We start from the raw sequence: 16,512 nt of genomic DNA on the forward strand, positions 1-16,512 counted from the left end.
TAAACCCCTTTATAACAATACAGTCCCTATGCAAGAACAGAGAGAATGTGGGTGTCTCTTTGTAAAGTGATGGGGAAAAGGTTTCGTTGTGAGAATCAGGGATCATATTACAGTGTTGAGGCTAGTTTTTTGTTGGTGGTGGTTTTGTGTTTTGGGAAGAGGCTAGTGGTTTCAAAGTTAAAACTCATTTATTAAATCAGACAGAGCTAGTTTAATGTATTGGGAGTAAACAGGGTATTCTTTAGAAGAACGCATGTCCTTATCTGGGCATGGTGACATGGACTTATAGTCCCAGCCACTGGGGAGGCTGAGGCAGGAGGATCACTTGAGCCCAGGAGTTTTAGGCTGTGGTGCACTATGCTCGCACCTGTGAGTAGGTTCTGCACTCCAGCTTGGGCAATAGAGTGAGATGAAGAGTGTATGTCCTTGGGTCTGGATTGGAATACCCAGGGTTCAGCTAACCTGACCAGATAAGCTTAAATTGCCATAGCCAAGGGTGACCCAGATACCTGGATGGGTTTGCTCCTGACGTCTGAAGCTGTTTCAGCCTCTTGTTTGAATCCCTCATTCTGTTTGGATCTAGTCTGAATGAACAGAACCCCTCATTCCTCCTTGGTTGGGGCTGGCTGATCTCCTAGGCAGAATGGGCACCAATCTGGTTGTAAGTGACCTTGCTCTCTTCTGGTGGCTTCTCTCCCTCAGCGACCGCTGGCCCTGTCGGTGGTGAGCCAGATGAAGGACCCGACCTTTGCCACCTTCATGTATGAACTGCACTGTGGGAAGCAGACAGCCTTCTTCTCATCCCAGGGCCAGGAGTACACCGTGGTGTTTTGGGATGGAAAAGAGGAGTCCAGGTAAGCTCCCGCGGTCTGCCCTGCCCCCTTTGTATTTGGGGTGGGAGGCCGCTGTGGAATTTGGGAACACAGTCGATGTTGACCACAATGAGAATTATTTAGCAGACGGTAGGGTCCAGAACCTGGTTAGACTGCACTCAAGAAAGAGCAGGGAGAGCAGAAGAAAGTCCACACAAAGAGACGTGCATGTATGGTTTTGTGGTTAAGAGATGCCAAAAATGGGTAGTATCTGCCAGGGTGTCTGGGGACGTGAGGGCACTGTGGCATGTGCCTACAGTCCTAGCCACTCCAGAGGCTGAGGCAGGAGAATCACCTGAGCCCAGGAGTTCAAGTTTAGCCTGAACAACATAGCAAGACCCCAGCTTTTAAAAAATTAGAAAATTTAAAACATTTTTAAAAAGGAAATGAGGCCTGTCGGCCTGGCTACGTGACTTTGTCAAGCATGTTCTGCTGCCCCAGACTGCAGAAGGGGCGACGAGGTAGGTCTAAACAGAGTTGGGGTTTTGCCAAAGGGAGAGAGGGGCGGGGGCATTGGGGTATTTTCAAGGGAGTGATACAGAGATGGACCAAGGAACCTAAGCTAAGGGAGGCCACAAATTCAGGGAGCACAATGCAAAGTACTAAAGGATCCTAGGTATTGCTAGAGTTAAAAAAAAAAAATCAAAAACTCAAGAGTTATGGTATCAGGTGGGATGAGCCGAAAAACTAGGAGGTGGTGGTCAGACAAGACATGCTTGCCGTGGGGTGGGTGGGAGGCGCACAGTCGGTAGTAAAGACAGCATCTGGAGTGTGACCTTTGGGGAGGATGCCTGGGGTAGAGTGAGGAAATATCACTGAGGAATGAGCTTGAGACATAATAAGATAAATGGAACAGACTTCGCGGTTTCTCTTAGGTCAGTCTTTGTGAGTTCGCGTCAGGTTTTGTGCCACTCGGACTGAGGGTTGTGACACAGAGGTACTCTAAGAAATGATGCTGTAAGGAAGCTTTTCTGACCAGGCCTTGTGGCTCATGCCCGTAACCCCAGCACTTTAGGAGGCTGAGGCAGGTGGATCATTTGAGTTCAGGAGTTTGACACCAGTCTAGGAAACCTTGTCTCTACAAAAATAAATTAATAACAAAAATTAGCTGTCAATGGTGGTGAGCACCTGTAGTCCCAGCTACTCAGGAGGCTGAGGCAGGAGGATTACTTGAACCCAGGAGTGTGCCACTGCAGCGGGTGGTGATTGTGCCACTGCACTCCAGCCTGGGTGACAGAGTGAGACCCTGCCTCAGAAAAAAAGAGAAGTTATTCCAAAACACAGCGATGGAGCACGCCTTCCTGATGGGATGTACTCTAAGGACAAAACAAAAAGCAAACATATTAATTAAACAGGTTTCAGTAATTATATTGTTGGTAGCACTGTTACGATTGTTATTCTAAGATGCTGCTTGTGGTTGTGGAGTAAGTTAATGAGTAATTATGTTGCTGGAAACCGTGATTTTTCAGCATGAGCTAAAGGGGAAAGAGATGTAAAGTACAGTAAGTAAAAGCCTGCAGTTCTGAATTGATTGGATAGACTCATGATATAGTTGAAAAATAAACACAAATATCTCAGTTCTGCTCACCAACCAAATGCCAATATGCACCCCTAGGACCCAGACTGTGGTCTCTAAGTACCAAAGTGAACCAGGGCTCATCAGAATCATGGCAGAGTCCAGGTCTGGGGCAGGGAGTGCACCTGGAACATCTACCACCCTAGAAGCAAGGACATTGTCAGACTTCTGAGGGTGACTTGGAGGACCTTGGGCCAGACTGGTCCTGGGAGGCTGGGCTGGGCCCTGCTGGCCTAGAGACACACACGCGGCAGGTACCTGAGACAGTTCTGCTCAGGGCTCTGAAGACTCATCCCAGAGGGAAGACAGAGGCCTCTTCCTTTAAAACTCACTGCGGCCTGAAGAGAGACTCACTCACAGGAAGGGAGGAGGGGGCTGGCCGGGAGCACACGGGCAGCCAAGCAGGGGAGCCAGGATGGCGCTGGACTTGAGATCTGTCTGAGAATTAAGGAAGGAAAGGAGGCAGGAGAGGCAGGGCAGACGAGCAGGTAAACAGACAGGATACACTTAGGACACAATTCCAGTTGCAGGGAACAGGGGCAATTATTCTTTATGACTCTCTATATTTTTAACTGTTTTCAAAGTAAAAGCTATTCGAATATCTTAGTTTTGTTTTTCTGATGCATAAAAAAATGATGGGAAAAGGAGACAAATACACCTGAAGGAAGTTTTTGTTTGCTGTATTTTCTACCATTTCTATCATCTGCAAATACGTTATCAGTCAACAGTGGTGAAGCTTTTTAAAATTTGGTGGCAGGAGAAACTTTGCTATCCGTGAGCTTAACATATTCTCTTGAGTCTGAGGGACAGAGCTGCGTGATGTGGGGTACATAACTTCCCAGCCCCATCAGCTTCAGCCTCCTCTGCCACGCAGTGAGTGCTCAGGATGCCCGCCACAGCCTGAGGGGAGGCAGCGATGCCAGGGACAGCCGGCCTGGTGAGCCAAGGCTCTCGCAAATGACAAGCCATTAGTTCTCAGAGCACTCGGGTTGGGAGCACATTTTGAGTGCCCCACCCCGCCCCAACCCAATCTCCTCTGGAATTCTCCCAACTTGTCTTTAGCCCTGGCTTTGTCTACTCTACAGTGAGGAGCTCCCCGCATAACATGGGCGGGCAGGATATGGCCGGCGGGAGGGCCCCTCCTCCGTACCGGGGGCAACCGTCTCAACCCTGAGGGGTCACGGAAAGAGGACAGCCTTTCTTCCGTGGAGAATGCCCTTCCTGCGGGCGACGGTCAAGCATTACCCTTCGGGCAGAACCCAGCTCTGCCCTCTCAGAACGCAGGATGCAACCCTGGGTGGGAGCAGGGGAGGTAGACGAGGCTCGCAGCTGGCAGGCCAGGCTCAGGGAAAGGAGGCAGCCCCTGGCCCCCGGGCACTGACCGCACAGTTTCTGCCACTTACAGGAACTACACGGTGGTGAACACAGAGAAGGGCCTCATGGAGGTGCAGAGGATGTGCTGCCCTGGGATGAAGGTGAGCTGCCAGCTCCAGGTCCAGAGATCCCTGTGGACAGCCACCGAGGTAAGCACTGCCCCCTGGGTGGGGGCCACATTCATAAAAAATACAGGATGCCAGGTCAAGTGAACTTTCAGATAACCCCCAGCGCATCCCCGTGCAGTCCCCAAGTAATGCCAGGAGCCCCGAGAAGTAGCAGCCTGTCACCAGGGGCAGCTCAACCCTGCCTGCTGCTGGCTGGAGGCCAGGATTTGCGATGGTGAGGACCAGATGTAGACCCTCAGCAGGAGAAGAGACCCAGGAGGCTAGGGACGTGCCTGTGTTTCCCATAACACTGCTAGTCACTCAGCTCTGAAGGCCTCTTGCCTTCACATCAGGGAAATCAGGGAAGTCACTAGAAGGCCCAAGGAGGGGTCTTCTGAGAAGTCCCGAGACAACTGGCCAAACACAAATGTTCTGAGGCAGGCTAGGCACAGGGGCTCACGCCTGTAATCCCAGCACTTTGGGAGGCCAGGATAGGAGGATCACGAGGTCAAGAGATTGAGACCATCCTGGCCGACATAGTGAAACCCCGTCTCTACTAAAAAATACAAAAATTAGCTGGGCATGGTGGTGCGCGAGTGTTCCCAGCTACTCAGGAGGCTGAGGCAGGAGACTCACTTGAACCCAGGAGGTGGAGGTTGCAATGAGCCAAGATTGCACCATTGCTTGCACTCCAGCCTTGCGACACAGTGAGACTCCATCTCAAAAAAAAAAAAAAAGTTCTGAGGCTGTGAGTGTGGGGATAGATTGGTGCAACATTTCCCCAGGTAGTTTGGAAGTGTGTTCACGTATGTGTCAGAAATCTCAAAAGCATGCTTACCACTTAAGCCTCAGAAATCTCAGTGTTAAGAAACATCTGACAACAGATTAGCCGAAGTAGGTGCATCCCAGTCCCAGGCATCCAAGAGATGCTCCCACAACACTTCCTCCTAGAATGGGTGAGAGCAAGGGCTCTGCCTAAAGCATGCTGTCACATGGGAAGAACAGTGAGAAGACAGCACTGCGGCGTGAGTCCACTTTGCCAGTACCAGGTGCACACACAAATACCACAGAGAACTTCTGAGAGGCTGTGCCCCCAGATCCCAATGCTGGTTTTCTCTGGGGAATAGATTACGGGCTATTTTCTGTTTTCCTCTTTAGACTATAGACTATTCTGTCTTTTTCAATGTTTCTACAAAGAGCAGAAATCCAAAATCCATAAACAACCCACCAGAATGTGTCAATCCATGTAACTTTCCAAGACCCATAGGGGATCCCCAAGTGCATCCTCATGGGAATGGCTTGGGAAATGCCAGACACTTTCCAGCCTGGGTCTCACAGTGGACCTGTCTGCCTCTGCAGGACCAGAAAATCTACATCTACACCCTCAAGGGCATGTGCCCCTTAAACACACCCCAACGGGCCTTGGATACTCCAGCTGTCGTCACCTGCTTCTTGGCCGTGCCTGTTATTAAAAAGGTGAGGTCGGGGCAAAGGCGGGTGTGCAGGTCTCTGATGCGCTTCCACGCCTGGGAGGCGTCTCCTAGCTATGTCAGGGTGGCGCCTGCAGAGCCACACCTTCTAGGACCACCTGGCCTAGGACGCAGACTTAGAGACGGTGGGAGGAAAGATATCAGACCTGGTCCATCATTAGTGCCTTCCGGTTTGCAAAAACCTAAGTCCCCAGCCAGACTGTGGGCCGAGTGAAAACCCCCTTTCACATGCAAATGCCCTGACTCAGGTGGAAGGACTGTTGGTACAAATGGCACGGTGAGCAGTCATGCGTGTGCCCTTCCCCTTCAGAGGGCAGTGGCATCCGGAGCCTCTTCCCCACCTGCCCAGGCCAGAGCCACCCCACAGCCACTTGATCACCAGGTCCTGGAGGTCCTGATCTCCCTCCCGCCAAGTACTCACCGTCTACACCTAGACGCAGTTGCTCTTTGTGCAGCATAGCCCTGCAGACTCAGCTCTTTAACCTCCTAGTCCTGGCCTTTCTAAATGAGACCCCCAAGGGGCACTTTCCCCATTAAAGGCCCAGCCAGCTGTGCTGCACCTTGGGATTAGCCCCAGCCTCTGTGAGGCTGGCCTCCAGCCCCTGCTGGGCCCGGCACCCTCCCCACAAAGCACCCCACTCTGTGCTGGGCCCTTGACATCCCAGCCTCCTCCAGGAACAGCCCCTCCACGCACCTCTTCCCAGACCGCCTCCGATTCAGTTCTCAAGACCCGGGGCCTTGTCCCCTCCTTTGAGAAGCTGCCCCTCAGTGGGAGGCAGCTCCCTGGCTTTTCTGGGCTCCTCCGCCCGCAGGATTCAGGCACGGCTCAGCCAGCTCTGGTTTCCTCCACCCCGAGGGGCCTGTGGGGCCTGTCTGTGCGTAGGCGCCCTCAGTAAATGCACAAGAAACCTTTACTGGTGTTGCTTTGTTAAAATGTGACTGTCATTATCCAATTCCAGTTTGCCCATCTACAAAACAGGTATAAGAAGAGACAGAAGGCCTAGCATACCCAAAGGTCTAGGCCAGTGCGCTTGGTAAATGAGCATTATTATTACTTCTGGATGGTTGCAAAATACATGAACTCTTCTCTTCACCCTTCTTCAGTTTCATTTAAAAAAAAAAAAAAGGTATGAAATGAACCTTAGAGTCATTTATGACCATGGCCCAACAGCGAGGCTACGCAGCTTGGGACCAGGCCCGTACCAGAGCGCAGGAGAACACGACACAAAGTGTTATTGAGGCCACCGCTGGCCAGAGCCCCCAGCCAGGGCACAACCTCCTGCACGACCAGAGGGAATAAAGCCTGCTCTGTGCAGGGCCTCCTGCGCAGGGTGTCTGCCCCCTCCGAGGCCGCCAGGGCAAAGCCTGCATTCTTGCACGCGCACGCACGTTCACACCCAGCCGGGACGTGGCACTCACCGCCCTGGCCGGGGCCTGAGCCAGGACTGCAGATAGAGACCTGGAGCCTGTTTGCCTTGGCTGCCTTCTTTCCCTAAAGTCCTGGGGATGGATTTCGATACGCTTTCTTAGAGCATGTTGTCCTGGACAGTGAGCTACGGGTTTCCACTCCATTGCCCTGCACAGCCAGCCTCCTGAGCTCCCCGCAAGGAGGCTTTCTGCCCTGCCCCCTCACTGGCATGAGGCCCAGCTCCCTGCTCTGCCCTGACTCCAGCTTTGTTCTCCAGACCTCTTCCCACCCCCACCACAGCCGACGCGGTGTCTAGGCTGCAAAGCTGCACTCTGTTCCTGGCTCTGCCCTGGGAGGTGCCCCGGGGCGGTCTGGGGTGGGCCCAGCATTCAGCAAGGTCCCTGCAACTTTGGCCTCTGCCCGGTGATCTCTGGCGGGTGTAGAAGAGCTCATGCTTCATTGAGGGGGTGGGGGGCACCCTGAGGACCCTGTCAACGTCAGCTGAACCACAGGCACCTCGATAGATGTAAGCTGGGATGAGGGCTGAGACAGGCCTCCAGAAGACGGTTGAGTAGGAAGCAATTTCTTCCAGAATTAGTTCAGCAAACACATGTCATCCACTTGGAGCAGGAGCCAGGTGGAGTCACAGGGCCACCAAAATGAAGGAGACTGAGCCCTTCCCTGTGCCAGGCCAGTGCCACAGGGATGCTGGGAGCCCATCCTTATGGAACACTCCGCCTGGTGGGGGGGTGGCAGGCAGGGGGCAGTGCACAGATGCTTGCCATGCCCACACTGCTGTCATATTAAGCAGCACCAAGAAAAGGGCGGGCACTAGGTCCTGCCTCTGAAGGAGGCCTTGGTGGCCTCAAAGAGAAGGCAGCTCCCTGCTGCTCGCCCTGCAAGAAGCTGGCAGCCCATGTGGTCCAGGTGACACACAGCCTTACTTGGTGCCACAGGCCCTGCCTCTGGGTGGCACATTCCCTTCTTTGCTGCAGGGATGGTAGATATGGCTCTGCAGTCAGAGCTGCACTTCTTTAGGAGCAGCCCCGGCCTTTCTAAGAGATTTGCTGCCCTGAGGCGCACTGGTGGAAAGTGACTGCCCGCCTGGTGTGGGCACTGGTGGGAGGTGACTGCCCACCTGGTGTGGGTGCAGATGAGTCCAGTGCCTACTCTGTGTCTCTCTTGGAATGTGTGAAATGGAAGGATGTGACACATCCCTGTCTCCTTCCTTCAGAATTCCTACCTGGTCTTAGCGGGCCTCGCCGATGGGCTTGTGGCTGTGTTTCCCGTGGTGCGGGGCACCCCAAAGGACAGCTGCTCCTACCTGTGCTCACACACAGCCAACAGGTCCAAGTTCAGCATCGCGGACGAAGACGCACGGCAGAACCCCTACCCAGTGAAGGCCATGGAGGTGGTCAACAGCGGCTCTGAGGTCTGGTACAGCAATGGGCCGGGCCTCCTTGTCATCGACTGTGCCTCCCTGGAGATCTGCAGGCGGCTGGAGCCCTACGTGGCCCCCTCCGTGGTTACGTCAGTCGTGTGCAGCTCTGAGGGCAGAGGGGAGGAGGTCGTCTGGTGCCTGGACGACAAGGCCAACTCCTTGGTGATGTACCACTCCACCACCTACCAGCTGTGTGCCCGGTACTTCTGCGGGGACCCCAGCCCCCTCAGGGACATGTTTCCCGTGCGGCCCTTGGACACGGAACCCCCGGCAGCCAGCCACACGGCCAACCCAAAGGTGCCTGAGGGGGACTCCATCGCGGACGTGAGCATCATGTACAGTGAGGAGCTGGGCACGCAGATCCTGATCCACCAGGAATCACTCACTGACTACTGCTCCATGTCCTCCTACTCCTCATCCCCACCCCGCCAGGCTGCCAGGTCCCCCTCAAGCCTCCCCAGCTCCCCAGCAAGTTCTTCCAGTGTGCCTTTCTCCACCGACTGCGAGGACTCAGACATGCTACATGCGCCCGGTGCTGCCTCCGACAGGTCTGAGCATGACCTGACCCCCATGGACGGGGAGACCTTCAGCCAGCACCTGCAGGCCGTGAAGATCCTCGCCGTCAGAGACCTCATTTGGGTCCCCAGGTACGTTTCCCGAGGTGAGGACACCATCCAGGGCATGCCCACTGCTCCTGCTCTGGGGACAGAGCAAGGGGAAGCCCCCTGGTTTCCTTACAGGTCATGTGGGGAGGCAGGTGCTGTTCTTCCAAGAGGGTTGGTTTCCTCCATTGGGAATGGAAGCGATCGCTTTAGCAAATCTAAGAGTGGCCGCACAAAAGCTTACTGCCTGCCAGAGAGCTTAAGGTGCCACACAAGGAAAGCCACAGTCAACTGTGACTCAGTTTCCACTGGGAAAATTCTCCTCTGCTTTGAGGTCTGTCCCCTCCCCATAACTTAATCCCTTAGCAGAAACTGCATGTCTGTTGCCTCCCTCCCGCACCTTTCTGGACACCAGCTTCATTCCCCCGAGAGCACGGCTACCGACAAATCGCTTCCCCTTCTGGGTTTTGGTTGCTTAGGCGCGGTGGAGATGTTATCGTCATTGGCCTGGAGAAGGATTCTGGCGCCCAGCGGGGCCGAGTCATTGCCGTCTTAAAAGCCCGAGAGCTGACTCCGCATGGGTAAGACTGAGTGGCAGCTCCTTTAGGCCCCAGGCAGCAGCATGAGCACAGAAGGCCCTGCAGCCAGGTCCTGCACAGTGGCTTTGCTGCCCTTCCATTCTCCCAAATAGCATAGCCACTAACGTGGCTGTAAGGCAAAGTGGAAACAAGATGGGGCCCCACAGACAGCTCCTAGGGGCTCCGCACTGGCCATGGCTGCCTGTTTCTGGAGTACCCAGTGCACCTGTAGATCAAGTACCCTACCTAACGAATGTCTCCAGGGCCAGAGTTCAGCTGCAATCGACATGCAGATGCATCCAGGTCATTGATTCACTGTTCTTCCTGCCAAGCAGGAAACCCTACCCGAGGTGTCCACCTGCCCACACAGCACCCTATGGGGACAGATGACACAGGCACACCTTGTCATCTCCAAGCCTGGGGTCTCAGCTCCTGCCCTTCCTGGGCTGAGACATAGCTCAGTACCTGTCTGTGGGTGGGGACCCCCAGGATTATGCCAGTCTCCTCTGTGAAGGTATGCTGGGCAGGGTGGCCTGTCCGGGACATGGTCTACATGGCTGCAGTGATGTGAGACTGGCGCCAGCTGCAGCTCCCCACAGTGTTTACACCCCGCACTTTGACTACCGAGCCCCACACGGTAAATCTCCCCTACGAAAAGTCCTCAGTTCAAGTGTGTGTGTGTGTGTGTGTGTGTACTTTGGAGCTCTTCCATTTCACACTAGGCCTGTTTCCCTGCAGCATGAGTTATCCTCCATCCCTGGGCAAGTGGGTTTTTATTTCATCTGGAGCATAAGAGGGTGGAGAAACCCCAGTCAGCTTGTTTCTCCCAAAGCAGGACAATGACCAAGGACATCCATGGCAGTCGCACTCCCTTGCCTGCCAGCTTTGAACTTTTGCAGTGAGTCCTGGGCCAGTGACCCTTGCTCTGTAGTAAGTGGTTCTGGAAGCAAGATCTGGATCTGCTCCTGAGCTCTGGCAGAGCCTGTGGGTAGAAGCCTTGAACTGATGGAGTTCCCAGCTTGCAGGTCGGGCTTCTGGAGGAAATGGGTGTGCAGCACCCACGTTAGGACCTTGGCATACCTGCCATTAATGTCCTAACGTTTAACTGTTGTTTTTCTCCTATTCATCCCCTGAAGCCAGATTTTACCTCTTTCTCGCTATAGGGAGGCTCCTCCCCTAAGGGGAGGTCCTGGCAAGGCCACGCGGAGTGAGAGGTCCCTGGACATCCCAGTTTGCAGGAGCACCTCAGTGCCACGCAGGCCGCACACATGGGACACAGAGGGAGGAAAGGCAATTAGTATGTGCTTGGGGTGGGGCACCACCAGGGCAGGGAGGCCACACTGTGGCCCAAAAGGAAACTTGTAGCATACCCACCGATCCTGCAAAACTGTCCACAGTTTCAAAAAATGTATATACTGATGATATAGTGATGACTTTGGGGCAGTAGGTTTTCCATTTAATATATGATCCTGTATTTCCTAAGCATGTAGAAACAGAATGAGAGAAGAATCATACTGAGCTTAGTGGCAAGGGAGTTGAGTTAAACTCGGTCATGAGCCATTCACAAGCAGAAATTTGGGTTAGTGGTGTTTTCTGGATGCTTTGGGAGCTGAGTCAAGGATGCATGATCTGATTGCCTCTGTGGCCTTCCAGGGAGTCTGACTCTTACAGACAAAGCCCATGGACGCGAACTCATGCCCACAGGCTGGGCCACTGGGGAGAAGTGGTGCAGCTGAGCACACCCCAGAGAGGGCTGGCAAGCAGACACACTCCCCTGCCCTTAGCCAGCTCCGCCTTCCTCAGAAGGCACAGGGGGAGGGTCCCAACCCCACCCGAGTGGGGACCCCTGTGAGTTTCCTCAGACCCCCTTCTCTCTGCAGGGTGCTGGTGGATGCTGCCGTGGTGGCAAAGGACACTGTCGTGTGCACCTTTGAAAATGAAAACACAGAGTGGTGCCTGGCCGTCTGGAGGGGCTGGGGCGCCAGGGAGTTCGACATTTTCTACCAGTCCTACGAGGAGCTGGGCCGGCTGGAGGCTTGCACACGCAAGAGAAGGTAATTCCTGTGGAATGGCTGTCACACATCAGAGCTGGCTGGCCCCGGGCTGCAGCCGGACCCCTCTGCCAGCGGCCTCTAGTTCTCCAAGGACCTAGAAGACAGATGGAGCTCTCCCCTGGACTCCTTGCTGCTAAGAAGTGCTGAGAAGTTACCCGCCTGGCGGTGGCTCCAGGGTTCTCTGGTTCTCTGGAGCAGAGTTCTCTGAGTACCCCATCCCCCAGCTGCTGATTTTACAGCCCCAGGGAAGACAGTGGTATCAGGCTGGGAGCAGCCTCCTCTGGCCTCCTCCATCAGTTTGCAGGAGCAGGGGTGGAGGATCCTGTTCCGAGCTGGGTCAAACAAAGCGGGGCTGGGCCTTCCTGCCATCCCCAGGTCTCAGATGGAATTACACTAGAAGCCCTCTGCTGGGAAGCACTTGAGGTAGGGCAGGAGGGGGGCTGTGACCCCTGCCCTTTCCCCGCCAGAGACCTCAGGCTCTCAGCACATTCCACAGGCTCCTGAGTCCCCGAGGCCTGGGCCAGCTTGGGCAAGCCAAGATCAGATGTCTCTGTGTTCGGGAAGGTCTCCGTGTGGGAAAGCCCTTGGAGGACGCTGGGTGAGGAGTGTTGCCCCATCCAGAGAATGAATGAGTTCCTTTAAGTGCCACCGCCAGCAAGCCCAGAGGCACACAGTCCGAGTGCACCAGCTTAGCCTTTACATTCCTCTCCACCGACAAAAGGAAGGGGAAACTCAATCAGCAGGACTCCAGAAAGGGCCTTGTGTTTATAGCTTTGTCAAGTAAATTTGGACGCAGCTGGAGCACAAGCCCTGTTTGTTTGCACATAATAATCTTGTTTATCACTTTAAAAAATTCAGTAATATCTCAGCGGTCAGGCTTCTGGTTGTGAAATCACATTGTATGGGATTTATACCAAATTATGTATTTGCTAAACATTCACTGCACACATGTACAGCGGAGTACGAAAAGGAACGTTGTCCACAGGGGATTTATGGGTACAACAGCAAACATTTTTTTAAATTATGCACATGCATTACACACATGCACACACACACATGTGCAAACATAGCCACTTTTTTGTCAAGAGTTACCCTTTGGGGCTCCTTAAACCAGAATGGGAGTTTGAAAGAGAGATCATACTCCAGCCGAAGTTCGTTGACCCTTTTCTAAAATTAAAAAGATCAAATTTAGTATTTGCTGGATATGCAGGGAGATGAGACTCTTTTAATCTCAAAATAAACAGATTCTTTCAAGAAGGAAGCTGTGGCCTCTGTCTTTCGAGCGCTTATGACAACAGCACAGGCTCAGTCCCTCCCAGACCTGCTCGCTGTCTGGGGATAATGGGCAGCCCCTCCTTGCCCACTGTGCCAACATGCTGTGCCAACATGCAGGTGGCCCCTGAGCAGCTTCCATGGGTGGAGTCGCTGCTCTGTCAGTCACAGGCTTGGAAAAAGCGAGTCCCCCAACTCTTTTTTTTTTTTTTTTTTTTTACCAGCCTGGGCACCAAGTCCCAGGGGGCTGAGGGTCTGTGCTTCGTGTCTACCTCCCTGCCATTCTGTCACCCTCATCCCACAGCAGGGTCTCAGGAGCCCCACTCTCCCTCTCCTCTCATTCCACTGCACCACAACTGCCCAGTTAACCCCCAGATGCAAGACAGATTCCGTCTGCCCCAGGCCCCAAGCTTTTGCTTTGGCATCACGCGAGGCCAGGCTGCTTTGCAGGCGCCAAATTCACCCTCTCCTGCTCCTGGAAAAGCCCAGCCCCAGACCTCACAGAGCCAGGGGAGGAGATCTCATCACATCACAGTTAGAAATCATACAGGCCTAAAGTCCCAGCTACCCAGGAGCCAAGGCAGGAGGATCCCTTGAGCCTGGGAGTTGGAGGTTACAGTGAGCTGTGATCACACCAGCTTTCTAGCCTGGGTGACAGAGCAAGACCCGACTCTTAAAAAAAAAAAAAAAAAAAAACAAAAAAAAAAACAAAAAAAAAAACAAAACAGGAAATGACTAATGAACTTGACTCCATGAAATTGAAACTTACGTGGAAAATTAGTCCAAAGCCTAAAAGACTAGCAACTGAGAAAAAAAAAACATTGCAACACAAATGAGAGACAAAGACCTCACTTATCTTCATTACAGAGAGTTCCTAATGTCAATAAGAAACAGAAAACCCGAAAGGCAAACAGGTTAAGGGCATGGGCAGCAATTAAATTACAAAGAAACAGACAGACCCTTAAACATCAATGCTTGACCTCACCCAACGGCAGGGAAACAGTCTCGACAACAGTAAAATGTTGCTGGGATGGGCCCAGCATTCAGCATGGTCCCTGCAACTTTGGCCTCTGCCCAGTGACCTCTGGCGGATGTAGAAGAGCTCATGCTTCAGTGAGGGGGTGGGGGGCACCCTGAGGACCCTGTCAACGTCAGCTGGACCACAGGCGTCTCAGATAGATGTCACTTACCACCCGCATGTTGGCAGAGGGTGGTAACCAGCCAGCATCTCCTTCTTGAACACCTACTGTCAGGCACTGTCACCGGAGACACAGTCAAGAGTCTCTGTGTTTTGTTTTGTTTTGTTTTGTTTTTGTTTTTTGAGACAGAGTCTCGCTCTGTTGCCCAGGCTGGAGTGCAATGGCACGATCTCAGCTCACTCCAATCTCCGCCTCCCAGGATCAAGCAATTCTCCTGCCTCAGCCTCCCAAGTAGCTGCGATTACAGGCGTGCAGCACAATGCCTGGATAATTTTTGTATTTTTAGTAGAAACGGGGTTTCACCATGTTGGCCAGGCTGGTCTTGAACTCCTGACCTCAGGTGATCCACCTGCCTCATCCTCCCAAAGTGCTGGGATTACAGGTGTGAGCTATCTGCGCTGGCCAAATCTCTGCTTTTAGGAGCTCACTCCTCATAGGTAGAGTTGACAATAAGCACACAAACAAGTGAGATAGCAGGGCAGCCGGACCACCCAGTTGGGCAATTCGTGGCTTGGCCTAGGACCGTTACATTTGACTGAGGCTGGGGAGGCCTGCAGCCTGCACCAGGAGGTACAATATGAGACTGAGGAATGGGAAGAAGGCATTCCGTGGAGCTCTGAGGGCACTGGGTGCAAGGGCCTTGCACATGCAAAGACCCTGTTGTGGGTTCAAGCCACTGTGTGGGAGGGACAGGAAAGCCTGGCGTGGCTGCAGCCTTGAAGGAGGGGACTGTGCACACAGAATTGCAAGTGGGGGTCTCCACGGAAGCTCCTGGCAGTTTTAAGCAGGATTATTAGATGATTTAGGCATCTTTACAACTCACTTTGCTGAATGGAGAGCGGATTAACGAGGGGGTAGTTGGAGGCCACCCCTTGGAGGGTATTATGGCCTTATCTACCAAAATTTCAAATGCACATACCCTCTGACCCAGCAGTTCCACTTAAGTATTTGGTCCTGAAATCTTTGTAAAAGTGCCCAAAGATACAGAACAAGGATGTTCACTATAGCATCTCTTAGAATATGGCCCCAAACAGGAAGCAACCCCAACCTCTATCATGAGGGAGGTCATAAAATTCCTGCACATGCAACAGTGCCATCCTCTGCGCCTGTCAAAGAGGCAGGCAGCACTAACTGCTGGACTGGAATGTTCTCCAAGATATAATAAATGCATTTGTTTGAAAGCAACTTGCAGCACAGTGTGTCAGGCCTCTGAGCCCAAGCCAAGCCATCGCATGCCCTGTGACTTGCACGTATACGCCCAGATGGACTGAAGTAACTGAAGAATCACAAAAGAAGTGAATATGCCCTGCCCCGCCTCAACTGATGACATTCCACCACAAAAGAAGTGAAAAAGGCCGGTCCTTGACTTAACTGATGACATTATCTTGTGAAATTCCTTCTCCTGGCTCTTCCTGGCTCAAAAAGCACCCCCACTGAGCACCTTGCCACCCCCACTCCTGCCCGCCAGAGAACAAACCCCCTATTTCCTTTACCTACCCAAATCTTCTAAAATGGCCTCACACCTATCTCCCTTCACTGACTCCCTTTTCAGACTCAGCCCACCTGCACCCAGGTGAAATAAACAGCCTTGTTGCTCACACAAAGCCTGTTTGGTGGTCTCTTCACAAGGAAGCGCATGAAGTTTGGTGCCATAACTGGGGGGGGGGGGGGGGGGGGAACCTCCCTTGGGAGATCAATCCCTTGTCCTCCTGCTCTTTGCTCGGTGAGAAAGATCCACCTACAACCTCAAGTCCTCAGACCAACCAGCCCAAGAAACATCTCACCAATTTCAAATCCGGTAAGCAGCCTCTTTTTACTGTCTTCTCCAACCTCTCTCGCTATCCCTCAACCTCTTTCTCCTTTCAATCTTGGCACCACACTTCAATTTCTCCCTTCTCTTAACTTCAATTCCTTTCATTTTCTGGTAGAGACAAAGGAGACATGTTTTATCCGTGGACCCAAAACTCCAGCGCCGGTCACAGACTGGGAAGGCAGCCTTCCCTTGGTGTTTAATCATTGCAGGGACGCCTCTCTGATTATTCACCCAGGTTTCAGAGGTGTCAGACCACGCAGGGATGCGTGCCTTGGTCCTTCACCCTTAGCGGCAAGTCCCGCTTTTCTGGGGAATGGGCAAGTACCCCAACCCCTTCTCTCCATGTCTCTACCCCTTCTCCGCCTTTCTGGGGGGGGCAAGAAACCCCCAACCCCTTCTCCTTCACCCTGAGTGGCAAGTCCCGCTTTTCTAGAGGAGGGGCAAGTACCCCAACCTCATATCTCTGCGCCCCAATCCCTTATTTCCATGCCCCGACCTCTTATATCTCTGCACCTTGATCCCTTATTTCCACACCCTGACCTCGTATCTCTGTGCCCCGACCCCTTTCCCGCTTTTCTGGAGAGTAAGAAACCCTGAACCGCTTCTCTCCATGTCTCTACTCTCCCTTTTCTTTAAACTTGCCTCCTTCACTATAGACAACCTTCCACTCTCCATTCCTCCTTCTTCTCCCTTAGCCTGTGTTCTCAAAAACTTAAAACCTCTTCA

At 53.0% G+C, this 16,512-nt stretch overlaps 1 protein-coding gene across 2 annotated transcripts in view; it reads left to right on the forward strand.

Moving 5' to 3' along the window:
* Positions 1-12,759, forward strand: part of LRRK1 (leucine rich repeat kinase 1) — a 151,884-nt gene extending 139,125 nt beyond the window's left edge. For both annotated transcript variants that reach the window (XM_019011009.4, XM_055364234.2), the window contains 6 exons: positions 703-854; positions 3,854-3,971; positions 5,289-5,405; positions 8,062-8,915; positions 9,350-9,451; positions 11,329-12,759. In XM_019011009.4, the coding sequence (XP_018866554.2) occupies positions 703-854; positions 3,854-3,971; positions 5,289-5,405; positions 8,062-8,915; positions 9,350-9,451; positions 11,329-11,506 (1,521 nt within the window). In that variant the 3' untranslated portion in view covers positions 11,507-12,759. The remainder of the gene's footprint in view (positions 1-702; positions 855-3,853; positions 3,972-5,288; positions 5,406-8,061; positions 8,916-9,349; positions 9,452-11,328) is intronic.
* Positions 12,760-16,512: the final 3,753 nt, after the last annotated feature.

Source organism: Gorilla gorilla, chromosome 16 (genome assembly GCF_029281585.2).
Source record: "Gorilla gorilla gorilla isolate KB3781 chromosome 16, NHGRI_mGorGor1-v2.1_pri, whole genome shotgun sequence".
In the NCBI taxonomy this organism is placed as follows: Eukaryota; Metazoa; Chordata; class Mammalia; order Primates; family Hominidae; genus Gorilla; species Gorilla gorilla.